This window comes from Symphalangus syndactylus, chromosome 11 (assembly GCF_028878055.3).
Source record: "Symphalangus syndactylus isolate Jambi chromosome 11, NHGRI_mSymSyn1-v2.1_pri, whole genome shotgun sequence".
NCBI lineage: Eukaryota > Metazoa > Chordata > Mammalia > Primates > Hylobatidae > Symphalangus > Symphalangus syndactylus.
The window spans coordinates 66,566,776-66,586,322 of NC_072433.2; the positions used below are offsets into that span (position 1 = coordinate 66,566,776).

At 40.3% G+C, this 19,547-nt stretch overlaps 1 protein-coding gene across 2 annotated transcripts in view; it reads right to left on the reverse strand.

Annotated features, from left to right (window-relative positions):
* DMGDH (dimethylglycine dehydrogenase) overlaps positions 1-19,547 on the reverse strand; it is a 69,626-nt gene extending 50,079 nt beyond the window's left edge. For both annotated transcript variants that reach the window (XM_055298717.2, XM_063612817.1), the window contains exons 1-5: positions 19,393-19,547; positions 13,448-13,622; positions 5,716-5,814; positions 4,074-4,238; positions 1,066-1,270 (exon numbers count right to left, since the gene is read on the reverse strand). In XM_055298717.2, the coding sequence (XP_055154692.1) occupies positions 1,066-1,270; positions 4,074-4,238; positions 5,716-5,814; positions 13,448-13,622; positions 19,393-19,493 (745 nt within the window). In that variant the 5' untranslated portion in view covers positions 19,494-19,547. The remainder of the gene's footprint in view (positions 1-1,065; positions 1,271-4,073; positions 4,239-5,715; positions 5,815-13,447; positions 13,623-19,392) is intronic.

Genomic DNA, 19,547 nt, shown 5'->3' on the forward strand with positions numbered 1-19,547 from the left:
CTGGTGTTTTGTTTTGTTTTGTTTTGTTTTGTTTTGTTTTTTGAGACAGAGTTTCGCTATGTTGCACAGGCTGGAGTGCAGTGGCACGATCTTGGCTCACTGCAACCTCTGCCTCCAGGGTTCAAGCCATTCTCCTGTCTCAGCCTCCTGAGTGACTGGGATTACAGGCATCTGCCGCCATGCCCGACTAATTTTTGTATTTTCAGTAGAGACGGGATTTCACCATTTTGACCGGGCTGATCTCGAACTACTGACCTCAGGTAATCCACTGCCTGGGGCTCCCAAAGTGCTGGGATCATAGGTGTAAGCCACAACACCTGGCCTGTTTTGTTTTGTTTTGAGACATGGTCTCACTTTGTTGCCCAGGCTGCAATGGAGTGCAGTGGCACAATCATAACTCACTGCAGCCTCGACCTCCCAGGCTCAGGTGATCCTCTCATCTCAGCCTCCTGAGTAGATGGAACTATAGACACATATCACCATGCCTGGCTAATTTTGTATCTTTTATGGAGACAAGGTTTTGCCATGTTACCCAGGCTGGTCTTGAACTCCTGGGCTCAAGCAATCTGCCCAACTCAGCCTCCCCAAGTACAGGCGTGTTGGTCTTTTAGTAATTTTGAGACTTAATTTACTCTTGCTAGTAGGAAGATGTGAATTACCAATGTCAGGACTATGTACGAAAATATAGTAAAGCCACATATTCTAGTTATATACACTAGGACAATTTTTAAATATACAAAAATCAAAATATTTAGCCGAGCAAATCCCCAATATATTTGTTTCAATTAAAAACATAATTTGGAAAAACACAATCTGGAGCAAAATAAACTGCAGAGTGGAGAAAATAAACAACTTTTTTTGGATAACCAAGGACAGAGTGATAGTGCATCCACCAAGAGCAAAGTGATAGAGGGAGGGCTTTGTCACTTAGAAACAGACGAAATGTTTAACTTGGGAGCATCACAGTGCTTCATGACAATGTCCATCATACGAAACATTATGGCTAAATATCTTCTTTCTTTGGCGCTTAAAAAAACACAAATTTCAAAAAAATGATATGCTTACCTGCAGCATTCACAATTCTATTTGCTCTCATAGACCCCTGTGGTGTTTCAATATCCCATGTTCCATCTGACCTGGCTTTCAGAGAAGTTACTGGTGCAGGATATTTTAAAAGGGCACCATATTTCCTAGCCCCAGCAGCCAGTGCCATAGTTAGAGAATAAGGATCAATGTGACCATCTCCAGGATTATACAATCCAGCTAAAACCTAAATCAATCATAGCAGAGTCAATATTCAAACAAATATATACTTATTACTCAGTAAAAATATATCCTGCTAGTAATCGTTTAGTAACACTGGACTTTAAAAGTGTTTCTTGATCTGGAAAGTGACTGCTTCCCTGAAGACTTCATGAAAAAGCCACCATTCAAGTCCTGGACTGCTGAAAAGAAAGATAAATAAACCTCTATCTTGTTTACCCCTTCTTATTTTGGTTTCCGACATTTGAAGCCAAATCTAATTCCAATTGATATATCAATTATAATTTATATTTAATTTTTAACACTGTTAATAAATTCACATGTTAAATAATATATCTGGTGTCAGGAAATTTATGTTTGATTCAATCATTCAACAATTAATTCTTGAACATCTACTTTGTTTTAGGCCTTCAGGCAAGGTACTGTGGGGAAAACAAAGAAGAATGAAACTCAGATGGGATAGGTTGATAGAATGATCAGTGAAGTATTATATATAGGTCTCATCTATTCAACAAAAATTCGCTGAGCACCAAATTCAAGCAAGGAGCTTTTGTCAAATGTCTTTTCTGTATCTACTGAAATAATTGTGTAGTTTTGTCCTTTATTCTATTAATGTGGTATTGTTACATTGATTAATTTTTAGATGTTAAACCAACCCTGCATTCCTGGAATACATTCCATTTGGTCATACTGCATAATCTGTTTTATGTGTTGCTGAATTCAGTTTGCTAGTATTTTGTTGAGGATTTTTGTATCTATGTTCAAAAGGGATACCAGTCTTTCTTTTTAGGGGGATGCCTTTGTCTGATTTTGTTATCAGAGCAATACTGGCCTCATAGAATGAGTTGAGATGCATTCACTCTTCTTCTATTTTGGAAGAGTTTGAGAGAGATTGGCATTAAATCTTCTCTACATATCTGGTAAAATTAACTAGTGAAGTCATCCAGGCCTGGGGTCTTCTTTGTGGGAAGTTTTTGATTACGAATTCAATCCTTTCATTTATTATAGGTCTTGTGCAAGGGACTTTCTATTTTAAGGGAATTCACATTTCTAAAGACTTCCAAATGTCACACAGGTGTTTTATAATGGATAGGACCTCGTTGTAGTGATCCCACATCTGTTTGGTTCGGTACCTTCACCCAGATGCAGAGAATACCCTTCACACATATTCCCATTGCTGAATGAATGCCCTTGAGAAAAATTCATGATAGTGAGGACTTCCAACAAAGCATTCAGGATTAACATATAAACAAATGTAAGTATATCCTTACTGGTAGTGGAGGTAAAATTTCAATGCAGACAATGCAGTGCAACACCGATCTGCCATCACACTGGTATCACACAACTATAGACAAGGGAGTGCCAGCAGCCTGTGAAGACTCGCAAAGACAAACAACCCTAGCACCCAAGTCAATGATATGAACCCTCAGAGATGGGAACTACTGCAGTGGTCACCAGCAGGGAACTAAGCATGTGTTTCCCCAACAGCCCCATCTGATACACTTGGGCAATACGTATAATGCAAGGGAGTCAGAAAGCATGGGTTCAAATCTCTACTCCCCCTCTTTCTAGTGAATGAGTTTGGGCTCACTATGTAAACTGTCTGAGCTAAAATTTCCTGTTTAACAATAATATATACCGCATAACATAGATATAGATGTAAACTTTTTTTTATTTCTTAAATTTTAGAGACAGGCTCTCACTTCATTGCTCAGGCTGGAGTGCAGTAGTGTAATCATAGCTCACTATAACCTCAAATTCCTGGGCTCAAGAGATCCTCTTGCCTCAGCCTCCCAAGTAGCTAGGACTACAGATGGAATCCTACTACCCCGCACTCAGTTAATTTTGTGTGTGTGTGTGTGAGTGTGTAGAGATGAGGTCTCAGTATGTTGCTAGGCTAATCTTGAACTCCTCGCCTCAAGCAATCCCCCACCTTGGCCTTACCACATGCTGGGATTACAGGAGTGAGCCATGGCATCCGGCCTGCCTCATACTATTATTGTGAAGATTACATGAAATTATGCATGTAAGGACTTAGCATACTAACTGGTACATAAATATGTGCCATGAAATTATGCATGTAAGGACTTAGCACACTAACTGGTACATAAATATGTGCCATGAAATTATGCATGTAAGGACTTAGCACACTAACTGGTACATAAATATGTGCCATGAAATTATGCATGTAAGGACTTAGCATACTAACTGGTACATAAATATGTGCTATAGTAAGTGTTAGCCATTGTTATTATTATTCAAAAGGAATTATTACCCAGTAGGAAAAAACACCAAATTTCATGTCAAGTAGGTTCTCTCAGGCAAATGTGGTATAAATCTAGATCCGTACCTGGCACAGAGTCTGTAAGGGGAGTACAGCTATAAGCTAGGTGATATTTGTGGGGCAATGTACCGTGGCATTTCTTAATTTGATTTTTAAAACATTTTAATACCACAGTCTTTCTAGACATTTATCATATCAGGTTGTCATTCTCTCTGCAGTTCTCAAACAGAAAGTTTGTGTTTGGAAACCCTTAGATCTGGGGGACACAATGATGGAAAGGTATTGAAAATGTTTAATCAATTGTCAAAGGTGAAAAACTAACAAGATTTGTCATTACCTTTTTATATATCATTTACTGTATATAACAGCCCACCTTGTAAATTACCCAAATTTCAAAATTAATCATATGATTTTGCCACATTTAAAATGTGTGTACAAAGTTTTCTGTTTTTAGTTAACTTCTTAATAACTTTTTCTAATTTTTACGTAAGTCAACAAATGGTAAAAATGCCCTTAAGATAAATACCTTATTCATGTTGAGTAAAGGGAACATCTCTTGAATTTTTTCAGGTTCAATGATATACTGTTCTGTTGCATGCCAGCCAGTCCGAGTCATTTGATATTTAAATTCATCTACCCTTACAGGGGTGGTAGCAAGTCTGATACTACCTGGCTGATGGAATCCCACCACCTGTGACAATAATTCCAGTAAGAGCATATAAATAAGTCATTATTTGGTACTCAAACATGGTTCTGCTCCAGTATAATGAAAATACAGCTGTACAAAAAGATTTATTACAAGTGAAAGAAATAACTATTAAAATATTTGCATCTTATTAAAAGACACTTATTCAGCAACTACCATATTTACTAAGGGCCTCTTCAGAGCCAGGCACTATTCTAAGCCCCACAGGTGCAGGGGTGAACAAGAAAGGTAAAGATTCTGCCTAAGTGGCATTTACACCCCACAGTTGAAGACAGACAGCTAAATGCAAAATCACAGTAGCATGGAATAAGTATTAATGTACAGAATGAACAAAAATTGTGTGAAAAAGAGAAAGACAAACAATTTAAGGAGAGATCATGTAGAATCAAACTGTTGCAATGCTTAGATTGTCTGAATTGAAGTAAACATTCATTTGACACTTATTAAACTCCTTCAGTTTGCCAAGCACTCAGTTACACAGATAAAAGATATAGCCCTTGCCCTCAAGTTACTTGTAGGGAGGACCAACAAGTAAATCAACAACTACAATAGAGAGAGATTCAAGTTATAAAAGAGGTGTGCACAAATGCTCTGAGAACCAAGAGATGGGACCTCCAGCTTTGACCTGCCTAGCAGGCAGGAAAAGTCAAGGAAGGCTTCTCAAAGGCAGTGACCCCGGGGAAGGTGGATGCTGAAGATGGGGCCAGGGGGAATGTTGTTTCAGAGGAAGCAGCAGAAAACAGAACACAACACAAACAAAAAGCAGTGATTTGAGAGAGCTCAGCACATTCCACAACTATATGTTATTGAGAGTAGCTGAAGCAGATAAGCAGAGGGAAGAGTGGCAAAAGAAACTGTTGGGACAGCAGGCAGAGGTCAGCTGACAAAGGTCATGTTGCTAAGGCCATGCTAATCCTTTGGCTTTGTCTGGTAGACTGTGGGGAGCCATTGGATGGTTTAGGCAAGGGAAGTGACATGGAAAATTTGAGACCTCAGTCTTAGCCTATGGATACTCTTTTGCCTGCCATTTTATTTTGAGAGTTTGAGTAAATATGAGAAGGGATAAACATGAAAGTGAGGGGCTTTTAACGAAGTACTGTTCAGAGGCATGGGACAATCTGGTACATTCTATTGTCAGATCTTTTGCAATGCAATTGCTGAAAGACTCCGATTTCTTAGTTTCTAGATATAGTAACTGGCTAAAGATACTTTTGAAAGCTGCTTTTTATTCTTTCTTCATTTAAAAATAAAGAATGGTTCATGACATGAATAATACACTTTGAGAAATTGAATTGATTTCAAAGCAGACTCTAGAGGTTCTTACCTTAAACTCTCATCATATTCCTCTACTACATTAAGCACTCCACACAGTCATACACAATGATGCATCAAAATCCTTCAGAAATCTTACATGTTTCTGAGAGGCCGACCTAACAGACAGTTTCAAGTTAAATGCCTTTACCTGCCCAGTTTCTTCTTCCAGTTTCTCATAAAGTTTGATGCTATCATAATGTATTTTCTTCAAGTTTATTCCAGGATGAAAGTAAGTTGTTAAACCTGCCTTAAAAGCAGAGAGGAAAAGAAATACTGAAAAAAAATTAACATTCTCAAAATGTTGACAGTTTATCTGTTAAGCAATAATTTAACGCTGGAAAGAAACTGAGAAGCACCAGCCAGTCCTTTGGGATGAGAACACATCAGCACCAGTTTGAGCACAACAGAGCATAAGGCTCGTGACAGGTTTTAAGGAGCAATGTGAACTATGTGAGTAAAGTGAGAGCCAGCCAATAAACACACACGTTAAGTCCCTAAAAGTTAACATGGATAGTGTTGTATAGAGATTCAGAAATGGGATCATTTAGATGGAAGGTTTAGGACTATGTGCTATATAGTCCTATATATGACTATATAGAAAAGTATGTTGGGAGGCCAAGGTGGGCAGATCATGAGGTCAGGAGTTCGAGACCAGCCTGGCCAACATGGTGAAACCCCGTCTCTATTAAAAATACAAAAATTAGCCGGGCGTGGTGGCAGGCGCCTGTAATCCCAGCTACTCGGGAGGCTGAGGCAGCAGAATTGCTTGAAACTAAAAGGCGGAGCTTGCAGTGAGCCAAGATCACACCTCTGCAGTCCAGCCTGGGCAAAAGAGCAAGACTCCATCTCAATAAATAAATAAATAAATAAAAGTATGGGGGAGGCCAGGCGTGGTGGCTCACACCTATAATCCCAGCACTTTGGGAGGCCGAGGTGGGTGGATTACCTGAGCCTGGCCAACATGAAGAAACCCCGTCTCTACTAAAAATACAAAAAATTAGCCAGGCATGGTGGTGCACGCCTGCAGTCCCAGCTACTTGGGAGGCTGAGGCAGGAGAATAGCTTGAACCCAGGAGGCAGAGGTTGCAGTGAGCCAAGATCACGCCATTGCACTCCAGCCTGGGTGACAGAGTGAGTCTCTGTCTCAAAAAAGAACAGAAAAAAGTAATGGCGGAATGGCATACAATGTGGATTCAAGCCAGCAAACTATGTGTGTGTTCCCTTAAGCAGAAGGACCATGGACTAGCACAGGATCTTCTTTGACCCAGTCTCCACCCTTCCCTTAAATGGAGCAGCCCTCCTGGCCCTTTCCTGAAATTGCAAAATTTAAGAATTAGAAAATTCCTTATCACTGGAGCCTGATGAATACGTGAATAGACTTTTGTCAAAGCTGAACCTGTTTGATGAGCATATAGGTGGTACACTGCAAATCTTTGTTGAATAGATATTGATTATTCTCAGAAAAAAGTACCTAAATATTAGCTACACTAAAACCCCTTTTCTCAAATCTGGCAGAAGTAATGTGGAATCCAGACAAAGAATTCTAAGCAATTATTTGAAGCAGTTTCTCTCAAGTGTCTGGGGCCTCACTGGGCAGCTAATTTATCCTGGAAAGCTCATCAGAACACAATGTGTTCACAGTAAAATCTACTTAGGAGTATTTATAAGGTACTTCTATGGTAGTGGCGGGCATTTGATCCTCCTGCACTCAAATATGCCATTAAAGTTTGTCAATCATCCTTTACAACCAAAACCCTGGGGCTTCCATCCAGTACTTGTTCAAGCATCTGGACATACCCATGGCTGATTTTTTTTTTTTAGAAAAATCCTGGCCCAGCTTATAGGTCATCCAGTAGCACAGCTCCATGTGGAAGTAGAGAAGGGATTCCATTACAATGCACCTTTAAGCCAAGCTCTTCAACTTCATGGCCAAACATGCCCTGCTGCTTTAGCATGTTGGTATCCAGTGTGCATGCAAACTTTCCTAGTTCAATAATAGAGAATCTCTGGCCTTTGGGTATCTGCTAGTGACCCCCATTTTGTCTTCAACATATCTCCTATATATATGTCCTATATAAAACTGACAATATATATTGTCAATTGAGAAATCTGGTCATCACAAGCACTGGCCTAGGATACTGATCACCATCCACTCCTCAAGATCCGGTTAGCTTTATACCTGGGTTAAGCTAGACCACTGGAAAATTATCTGTCTATACTACACAATCCTCTTCTCCCTCACTCCAGAAATTTTAAGTTAATTCTCTTTCATTTGAAAAGGTCACATTGGTTCATTTTTTCAAAAACTCTTACTGAAGACATTTAGCCCAATATACTTTGTGTAGGTAACAAATTCTTTTACAAATTCGTTGTCAAGGAAAAGTTAGTCTCCCTTACTGCAACAGTATACCCAGTTCTACTAAACAATTCGCACTACCCTCTTTTCCTTGCTGCTACGATAGTCAGAAGTAAGATATGGACTCAATTTTCTCACTCAGACATAGAAATTATTTAATTTTTATACTCTTTCTTTTATATATTGGCTTTTAAAATCTGTGTTTAAAATTTGGGGCTACCCATATTAGTGCTTCCATTTAAATTATTTGAAAGTGACATCACACATAGTATCTTTTGTTAATTTAAGTGCCAGGCTTGAATATAAAGATGGCACAATGTTTTTATCTTCTGTGACTTCAACAAGGACATATGAAATGAGAAGCCTGAAAGAAGGAGAAAACATTGTTCTTATCACTCAGGACTTTATAGTCTGAGGTTATGAAACTTTCATACAGGAAACAATTAAATCAAGAGTAAATGATTGAGTCCTAGACACATAGTAACTATGAAACTAGGGAAAGAGAAGATGCCAGAAAGGTCACAGAAGTCATAGGAAAGGAGTTTAGCTGTCGTTTGGAAAAAGTGATCGTAGTTGGTGGAGAAGATAAGGAAGGGACGATGAAACAGAGATATAATCATTAAGAATTACAACCCTTCGAATAAATTAAGAATTTATAAATCTTTCTTGAGATAAGTAAATAAATAAGTAGAGGAGAATGTAAAGCTCTTCCTTAGACTGACAAGTAATAAGATAAAAGGAATGATGGAGTGAGAAAATTCACCCCTGGATGCTAAATAATGGATAGCATAACGGATGCTAACTAGTGCTTCCCCTATCTCCTTAACGACCCTCTCCCTCTCTCAGGAGCCTCTACTACCTCAAAAAGTCCAGTGACTGATGTCAAACCATCCTATATTCCAGTGGCTCCAAATCTTTCACTCATACATTTACACCCAATACAAAGTTTTGAGTATAACCACTAAAATACGTGTATTTCTTTCCTTACATGTGATACGTAAATATTAATAGAGATCATAAACACACAGAACAACTTAGAATAAGTATTCAAAAACACTTTTTATTTTATAAATTGTGTAGAAAAGCTTTTGAATATGAAGTTTATTAAGAACATTTTAGTAAGAGCTATGTGATTAATACATTTCATTATTAAAATATCTGTGCTACCTTAACGTTTGTAACACAGCGATGTGAAGGCCTGGTTCTGGCTTTACGTTATTTTGAGACTGCTTTAATGGTTGTATAGCTGCAGAAGACACCACTCAGTGAGGCACACACCCAAGTGAGAGAAGTGCACAATTGGCTGTGTCTCTGCATCCTGACACCCCTTCCTCTACCTCAGTCAACACCCATACGAAGGTTTCTCTTCACATCTGACTATGACATTTCATGTTCTTGTGTCTGCCAGTTGTTGTTACAAACTAGTTGGAAGGTATTGCATTTTTTGTATTTTAAGTAAATGGGAACAAATCCTGTTGAAACTCCTCATTTAGAAAAAATTTGAAATGGGCTAAAAGTTTATTTCTCACATATATGAGAGTTTTTCTATGTGATCCATATCATTTCGGGGCAGAAAACCTAATAATAATACCAACATTTCCAAACATCCCTTTTCAAAATACTGTTTTCCCAACAGGACTATTTTGCAAAAGGCAATTATTTCTCACTTACCGAAAGCATCACTTTTTCTGTGAAGGGACAGGCTGCATCTATTTTTTTTAATATATAATCTGCTGTGTAGAAATGACTGGCAGCCATTTGCATTCACAACTTTTTAGCTACTGCTAGTAGATAACCAGGAAACCTGTGTGTAATACAACACTCTGAAGTTCACCCCTCTCCCTTTCATCACACATTATATTATTTACAGCCCTATTTCTATAAAGCTAATCACAATGGGGATATCCTATAGCACGCAATCTGCACCATGTCCTGGTATACGGAAGACAAGAGAAAGAATGAGGACACTCCCACCATGAAGTGCCAACCTCCCGCGTAGTCAACCTTGAAATCATACACAACACATCATCCACATCAAATGTGAGGGCTATTTATAAATATCAGTAAAGCTTAACTTCTTTCTTACATTTGCGGACGAAAACAAATGGAAAGTTCTTATATCGCCTCCTACACCCCAAATGGATCATCCTGAATCTTTAGTCCTCACCTCTCCAAACATCTACTTTGGTACCATCCCCAGGGGCAGCCCCTTCTCGGGATCCCAAGCTCCAAACCTCCTTCTTACTCCATCCTCTCGTTTCCCTGCATCCACATGAAATGCTCTATCTTATTAGGTGTATCATGAGCTGACAAAGCAGTCTTGTTAAAACCTTAGGATTTATGGATTTGTGATTCCATTTAGAAGATTCACTTTGCAGGCTGTGCTTTCCTCTCCAAGCATTTGATTCCCACACTCTCCAGACACTTCTCTCATGGAGCACATATCGTGCTTCAGGGAAACTGCCTTTATTTTTATAGTCTGCCCCTTGTTAGCTGGCTCTGCAACCTTCCTTATTCTCAGATCTACTCCACAAATATCTCTGTGTTAAAAATTCCTAATATCAGCCTGGCGTGGTGGCTCACACCTGTAATCCCAGCACTTTGGGAGGCCGAGCAGGGCAGATCACGAGGTCAAGAGATTGAGACCATCCTGGCCAACATGGTGAAACCTCGTCTCTACTAAAAATACAAAAATTAGCTGGGTGTGGTGGCGTGCACCTGTAGTCCCAGCTACTTGGGAGGCTGAGGCAGAAAACCACTTGAACCCGGGAGATGGAGGTTGCTGTGAGCTGAGATCATGCCACTATTCTCCAGCCTGGCAACAGAGTGAGATTCTGTCTCAAAAAAAAAAAAAAAAATCAGTGTGGCCAGGCTCAGTGGCTCAAGCCTATAATCCCAGCACTTTGGGAGGCTTAAGTGGGAGGATTGCTGGAGCCCAGGAGTTTGAGACCAGCCTGGACAATGTAGGGAGACCTCATCTCTACAAAAAAAAACTTTAAAAATTAGCAAGGTGTGGTCGTGCACACCTGTGGTCCCACCTACAGGTGCTGATGTGAGAGCATTGCTTGAGCGGGTAGGTTGAGGCTGCAGTGAGTCATGATCATGCCACTGCACTCCAGCCTGGGTGACAGAGTGAAACTCTGTCTCAAACACACACACACACACACACACGCAACATCTAATATGTTGGATTTCTTCATGCTGCTGCTCAGAGGGAGGCATCTTTGACTTGCAAAAAACCCTAGAATCAACTTCCTAGGACAACTCTCTTTTATTCCATGGGGGCCAAATAACCTGGCTTCTGAAACCCGATTCCACCTTGAACTCACACTGCATGGATCCTCATTTTGTAAACCATAGCCTAATACCTTGTATGCAAAGCAGGATAATGCCTTTCCCCACTCACTTTGGTGTCTTTGTGTTTAAGAAAAAAATACTTTGCATAGTTAACTTTTAGATTAAGGATATATTGCTTTTTATTCATGGGACATCTAAGAAATAAAATTTCAAGGAATCCTCTAACCTCTTCTAAAATGCAGGCCAGGCCAGGTGCGATGGCTCATGCCTGTAATTCTAAAGCCTTGGTAGGTTGAGGCTGGAGGATCATTTGAGGCCAGGAGTTCAAGACCAGCCTGGGCAACATAGTGAGACCCCCCCCATTTCTAAAAATATTAAGAAAATAGCTGGGCATGGTAGCGCACACCTATATAATCCTAGCTAATCGGGAGGATCGCTTGAGCCCAGGAGTTTGTGCTTATAGTGAGCTATGATTGCACCATTGCACTCCAGCCTGGGCAACAGAGAAAGACCCTGTCTCAAAAAATAATGATAATAATAATAGTAATAAAATCAAATGCAGACCACATTAAATCAGTATATAAGTGAGCAAATAAGTAATTCAAACTTTAAAGTGTATGCCCTCAGTAAAAATTCAGAAGTGGTGAGAAGGTGTAAGCCCTCCCTCGAAGGGTATTTCCACTTGCCTACATTTCCCTGCCTAAATGATCTTTCCTGAATAGCCTCATGGCACCCTGGCTCACTGCTCCCTGGTCTCTGTTGGCAGGTCTCCTCTTTGAAACATCCTGCCTAGCACCTCCTTCTTCTCCTCCTCCATCATTTTGCATCCTTGACTGTATTTTACTTTTCTTCACGGTGATTACTCTCTAGGATTGATAGGTGTTTTCTGTCTGCCCCACCAGAATGTGAGCTCCACAAGGGCAAGGTCTTCGGGCTTTCAAGTCTGGGCATCACTCTCCCCCAGATTCAGCTGGAAGCAGGCAACCCTTTTCATGCTAGACTCTCCACCCTATACTTTGAGCACATACTACATGTCAAAAAGCCCCTTAAAGTAGGGGTCCCTCTTGTTACGTCTTCTCAGCCGAGGAAGGCTAATGATGAAATGGGATGATAAGCAGGGGCTAACGCTGCCCAAAAGAAAACTGCACCAGCAGTCATAAAAACTTCCTCTCCCATCCTTAACTGATGTCAGAAGTCCCTAGTTTGGCAATATGACAGTAGTGTCGATCCCTTCATCTACCTGAGCAGCTTTCCAGGTAAGCCTAGTCAATTACGGCGCAGCCCTGGAACAATTATGCATATCATGAAGAATGCAAGACTGACTTGGCCTGTGTCTCATGTAATACAAAAGCTGTGCCACACTTTTGCAGTCCTCATATTCAAGTCCTCAGGGCGCCAAACTATCATCTCACAGCATAAAATTAAAACCATAAGGCCAGGCGCAGTGGTTCACTCCTGTAATCTCAGCACTTTGGGAGGCCGAGGCAGGTGGATCACGAGGTCAAGAGATCGAGACCAGCCTGACCAACATGGTAAAACCCCGTCTCTACTAAAAATACAAAAATTAGCTGGGTGTGGTGGTGTGCGCCTGTAGTCTCAGCTACTCAGAAGGCTGAGGCAAGAGAATTGCTTGAACCTGGGAGGCGGAAGTTGCAGTGAGCCGAGGTCGTGCTATTGCACTCCAGCTTGGGAACAGCAAGACTCCATCTCAAAAAAAATAAAAAATAAAAATAAATAAAACCATAAGTAAATAAAAGGACCACCAAATGCAGGTAAGGGGAGTATAGGTAAAGATCTTGGGCCCATATCCAGGCTCACCCAGACAGTATCCTTCCACATAAAGCTAACATTTATTATTCAACACCTTGTGTTTAATAATTTTGCACATGTTAACTCAATCTTCAGCATAATCCTATTAGGTAAGTACTATTAATATTCCTATTAAGACATCAGAAAATAGAAACTTATGTAACTTGCCAAAAGTCACACAAGGGTAGAAAATTGCAAAGCCAGGATTCGAATCCAGAAGCCATCTGTTCAAGATAAAGACATCATAAATATTGGTCATCATCTGGCAGTACACGAATTAAACTACAACTGCACTTCCAACGCTACTGAAAGGGAATGCACTCTAAAGAGCTCACAGTTGGGAGTTGTGAACGGGAAGGAAATGGACTTTACTCATGCACAATTCCGCGCTTAGGACAGTTTGGGGTGCTTTTCTTACTGCGTGCCAGGTAGATCCAGCCGTCAGCTCTGATTTCTCCAGCAGGACCACATCTTTCATCCCTGCTTTGGCCAGGTGATAAGCCAGACTCACACCAACACAGCCACCTCCAATTATCACTGTTTCTGCTCTGTCTTTCCATTGTGTTTCTGCAGATAAGGGGGGTTTTTCCTCTCTGGAAGAGGGAAAGTTAAAATGGGAACTTTAATCGGCTATGGTAGCTATAGTTCTGGCCTAAAGCATTTCCCGTACTTAACACCCACTGACTGAGATTTGCATGACACTGATTTAATAATTTGGAGCATCTAAACTGTGACTTAGGCAACCTGGTTGGGGGAGGGGTATTTGATCCCCATTCCATATAATGATTCTGGTCCATTGTAGCTACTATAGCCAAAGAAATGAACAAGAAGCTTCTTTTTTTCAAAGAATCTAGAGAACAGGTCAGGTTTGGTGATGCACACCTGTAATCCCAGCACTTTGGAAGGCCGAGATGGGAAGACTGCTTGAGCCCAGGAGTTCAAGACAACCCTGGGCAACATGACGAAGCCCCGTCTCTATAAAAAATACAAAAATTATCCAGGCTTGGTGGCACATGCCTATAGTCCCAGCTACTTGGGAGGCCGAGGTAAGAGGACTGCTTGAGCCCAGGAGGTTGAGGCTGCAGTGAGCCATGACTGCGCCACTACACTCAAACCTAGGAGACAGAGTGAGGCCCTGACTCAAAAGAAAAAAAAAAAAAGATTTAAAATGATACATCTGTCTGGAGTACTTTACCATGAATCAAGCTTGTAGGACTGGAAGTTGATCTAGATGAGTCTGAGTGAGAGGTGAGTGAATGTGAAGGCCTAGGACATTACTGTACACCTACTGTAGACTTTATCAACACTGTACATTTAGGCTACCCTAAGTTTATTTTTAAATATATTTTTCTTTTTTCAATAATAAATTAACAGCTTACTGTAACTTCATTATTTTATAAACTTTTAAATTTTTTTTGACTTTTGTAATAACACAGTTTAAATGCAAATGCATTCTACAGCTATATAGAAATATTTTATTTCTTTATATCCTTATTCTGGAACCTTTTTTCTATTAAAAAATATATATATTTTTTTTAACTTTTCAAACTTTTTTTTTTCCAAGACATAGTCTTACTCTTTTGCCCAGCCTAGAGTACAGTGGCTCGATCTTGGCTCACTGCAACCTCCATCTATTGGGTTCAAGCGATTCTCCTGTCTCAGCCTCCCAAGTAGCTGGGATTACAGGTGCACACCACCACACCCAGCTGGGATTACAGGTGCACACCACCACACCCAGCTAATTTTTGTGTTTTTGGTAGAGATGAGGTTTCACCATATTGGCCAGGCTGGTCTTGAACTCCTGACCTCAAGTGATCCTCCAGCCTTGGCCTCCCAAAGTGCTGGGATTACAGGCATGAGCCACTGTGCCTGGCCTCAAACTTTTTTATTAAAAACTAAGACACAAACACACACATTACCCTAGGCATACACAGGGTCAGGATCATCACTATCACTGTCTTCACACCTCTAAATCTTGTCCCACTGGAAGGTCTTCAGGGGCAATAACACATACACAGCTGTCATCTCTTTTTCTTTTCTTTTCCTTTTTTTGTTTTTTTTTGAGACAGGGTTTCATTCTGTCACCCAGGCTGGAGTGCAATGGTGCCATCTCTGCAAATTCCACCTCCCAGGTTGAAACGATTCTCATGCCTTAGCCTTCCGGGTAGCTGGGATTATAGACATGTACCACCACACCCAGCTAATTTTTGTATTTTTAGTAGAGACGGGGTTTCACCATGTTGGCCAGGCTGGTCTTGAACTCCTGGCCTCAAGTGATCTACCTGCCTTGGCCTCCCAGAGTGCTGGGATTACAGGTGTGAGCCACCACGCCCAGCCAGAGCTGTCATCTCTTATGATAACAATGCCTTCTTCAGGAATACCTCCTGAAGGACCTGTCTGAGCCGATTTTACTGTTAACTTTTTATTTTATAAGTAGAAGGAGTATACTCTAAAATAATGATTTAAAGTATAGTGTAGTAAATACATAAACCAGTAGCACAGTCATTTATTATCATCAAGCACAATGTACTGTATATAATTGTATGTGCTATACCTTTATGTGACCGGCAGCACAGTAGGTTTGTTTAACCAGCATCACTACAAACACGTGAGCAATGTGTTGCATATGACATTATGACAGCTATGACATCACTAGGTGATAGGAATTTTTCAGCTCCATTATAATCTTATGGGACCACCATTGTATATGTGGTCCATCAATGACTGAAACATCATTATAAGGCACATGACTATACATATATGTATAATATGTATATTCTATGTGTGTACACATTTTAGAGTAAATTGTAGGTATCATACCCAGTTACTTCTAAATATTCTTGTGCTAGTTTTGTAAGAAAAAGGACATTCTCTTACATAACAACAGTACTGTTCTCAAAGTCAAGAAATTTAACATTGATATACTATTATCTAATCTATAGTCCATATTTAAATTTAATTAATTATTCCAATAATGTATTTATAGCTACTTTTTTCCAATCAGGGATCAAATCCAGGATTCTGTCTCTTTAATCTCCTTTAATTTGGAACAGTTCCTAATACTTCCTTTGTGTTTTATGACCTTGACATTTTTGAAGAGTACTAGCCAGTTATTTTATTTTATTTTTTTGAGATGGAGTCTTGCTCTGTTGCCCAGGCTGGAGTGCAGTGGCATGATCTTGGCTCACTGCAAGCTCTGCCTCCTGGTTCACGCCATTCTCCTGCCTCAGCCTCCCGAGTAGCTGGGACTACAGGTGCCCACCAACACGCCCGGCTAATTTTTTTTTTTTTTTGTATTTTTAGTAGAGACGGGGTTTCTCCAGGCTACCCAGGATGGTCTCGATCTCCTGACCTCGTGATCCGCCTGCCTCAGCCTCCCAAAGTGCTGGGATTACAGGCGTGAGCCATCACGCCCGGCCAGTACTAGCCAGTTATTTTATAGAACAGTTCTTACTGTGAGTTTGTCTGGTATTTCCTCATGATGAGACTTATGTTATGCATTTTTGGCAAAAACATCATGAAACTGATGTTGACTCCATCCCAGTGTATATGATTAGGAAGCGTATGATGTTGGTTTGTCCTGATATTGGTGTTGTTTCTATCTGATGACTTGTTTAAGGTGGTGTCTGTCGGACTTATCTAGTAAAGCTACCATTTTTTCCTTTGTGTAAGTAATAATGTGAAGTGTTACTTTGAGACCATGTAAATATCCTGGTCCTTATCAAATTTTTACTGAGTGGCTTTAACATCTATTGATTATTTCCTAACCCCATCATTCTTATTATATTTAATAGTTGGCATTCTACTATAAGGAAGTGCTTTTCTTTCACCCTTGTTTGTTGGTTGTTTATATTAATATGAATTTATGGATATTTATTGTTTTCAGTGGTTTCTAATCCATTACTAGTCATCATTTATTTTAATACCAAATTGTCCTAGATTTGGCCAGCAGGAGGTTCTTTCAGTTGACTCCTCTATGCTTTTGACATGGCTATATAATTCTTACAGCATGTCCTTATTTCCTGGTGCCACAACACGTTTCAGTAGTTTTGTTTCACCAGTTTTTAGATGACTGTTAATGTCTCTTTGTATGCTGTGTAAGAAAAAAATAATGTACATATGACCCAACTACTTTGGATGGAAATCCATTTTTAAATAGACTGGGCATGTCTGGTACTTTAGTTGAAACCATTATAGTGGTGACAAAAATAATAATCTTAAAGGTTCTTTTTTGTGTGTTCAAAAGAAAGAATTATTTCTTTCAGGACAGTGGTCAGTTGAAACAACAACAACAAAAGACAACTTAAGATCAGGAAACCTGGATTTGAGTCCGCAGTCCAATTAAATAGCTATTTTAGAGAAATTTACACAAGGGTCTCAGAGTTTTCTCATTTGCAAAATGGAGCTGTGAAGGTTCTGTTTGGCAACATATGATAAAGCATTATCAAATATATAACATTTCCTCTGCCCAGCATGCCATAACAGGTTTCAGACTAGCTATAGTGTTTTTGATTATGTGGATAACTATCTTAAAATCCTTCTGAATGTAGTCGAGGGTGGTTATAAGAGAATTTGAAATAAAAGTTAGGAGCCATGCAAAAAACCCAGGTCAGTTATCTTCTATATTAGAAATGAAAAGCACAACCTGACTGTGTGCTTGTTCAACTGCTTTCCAAAATAAAACATATAAAGAATATACAATTGAAATAACTCAAATTTTGGGTGTTTTTGTTTTTGTTTGTGAGATGGAATCCCTGTTGCCCAGGCTGGAGTGCAGTGGTGCAATCTCGGCTCTCACTGCAGTCTCCGCCTCCCAAGTTCAAGTGAGTCTCCCGCCTCAGCCTCCCAAGCAGCTGGGACTACAGGTGCACACCATGACACCTAGCTAATTTTTGCGTTTTTATTAGAGATAGAGTTTCACCATGTTGATCAGGCTGATCTCAAACTCCTGGCCTCAAGTAATCTGCCCACCTCAGCTTCCCAAAGTGCTGAGATTACAGGCATTAGCCACCACACCCAGCCAAAATATGAATTTTTTGGATAGTCTTAAAATTTGTATCTTATTTATCTAATCAGTTTTAAACAGATCAACTTGTTTGTTAAATTTCCATTTTATTTTGCAGTGGATTAAAAACATGATTATTATAAATATTTTTGCAATGCTTTACAATTTACAAAGCACTTTCACATGCATTCTCTTATTTAATATTCACAGCAATCCTGTGAGTTATATAGAGCAAAATTAGTATCCTCATTTTATAGATGAGGAAACTGAACCTCATAAGCGTACGGTCACATTGTGTGTAACAGATGGCGCAGGAACTGTGAGTTGGTGGCTACTGCATTCCCAGTACCGGAGACAAACCTAGCACATCACAACACGCAGTAAATATTTGTTGAGTGGATAGATGGAACTCAAAAGCAGGTCTTCTGATTCCAGAATTTCAGGTCATAGGACACAAATTAAAATTCGAATCAACTCATAGTAACATTGAGTGATGCTGGTAAACAAGCCTTTCCTGGCAGCCAGGAATACTCTACAAACATAAGAAGTCAAAAGATGTTCAGCATTGCTCATATTTAAATACAGACCAATCAAAACAAGGACATACCATTTTTACCTATCAGATTTAGCAAAGATAACAAAATGGGCTATTCTGGGAACCAGGGAAGATGTGGGAAACAGACACACACTGGTGTGCCACATGCAAACTCTGGCCACCCATTTGGAGAATGTGTTGCTGTCTTTCAATCTTTCAGATGCACATAACGCTTTCCCTAACAAGTTCACCTTTAAAAACTGGTGCTACCGACTCCCATATGTACTCAAAGATAGATGTGTAAGAATTTTCACAATGCACGTTATTTGCAGTAATAAAGAACCAAAAACGACTTAAATGTTAACGAACAGACTAACGATAGTGTAGGATATTGACAGGATGGAAAACTATGCAGCCATTAAAAGGAACAAGGCAAGTCAGTATGTGCTGATATGGAACAATCTCCAAGCTATATTGATAATTGTAAAAAGCAAGATGTCAAAAAGCCAAAGGAAAACCTATACTGACCTGTGTTTGCCTAAGCATAGACTGTCTCTGGTTAGATTCAGAAGACACTATTAACAATTGTTGACTGGCTAAGGGGATTGGGGCAGGAGAGACTTTACGAGGGAACCTTTGGATACTGTTTCACTTTATAATTAATAGATAATTCGAGAAGATATATTAATTAATAGATATTCGAGAAGATCAAGGCCTATTTCTTGGAGGCCAGAGCGCTCCTAACCCCAGAGCCTGCCTCAGCCTCTGGCTCCCACCCCCGCAGCCGCCCCGTCGCCTCTGAGCAGGCCGGGGCCCCACTTACCCTTCCCGGCCGCAGACAGAGCGCGGGCGCCCGGGGGAGCCGTGCCGCGGGCAGCTCCGCAGCAGGAGGCCGCGCAGCCACTGCGCGCCCGGACGGAGCATGACTAGGCCGAGGCCGAGGGCGCAGGCGCCTGCTCCGAGGCCAGCGGGCAGCCT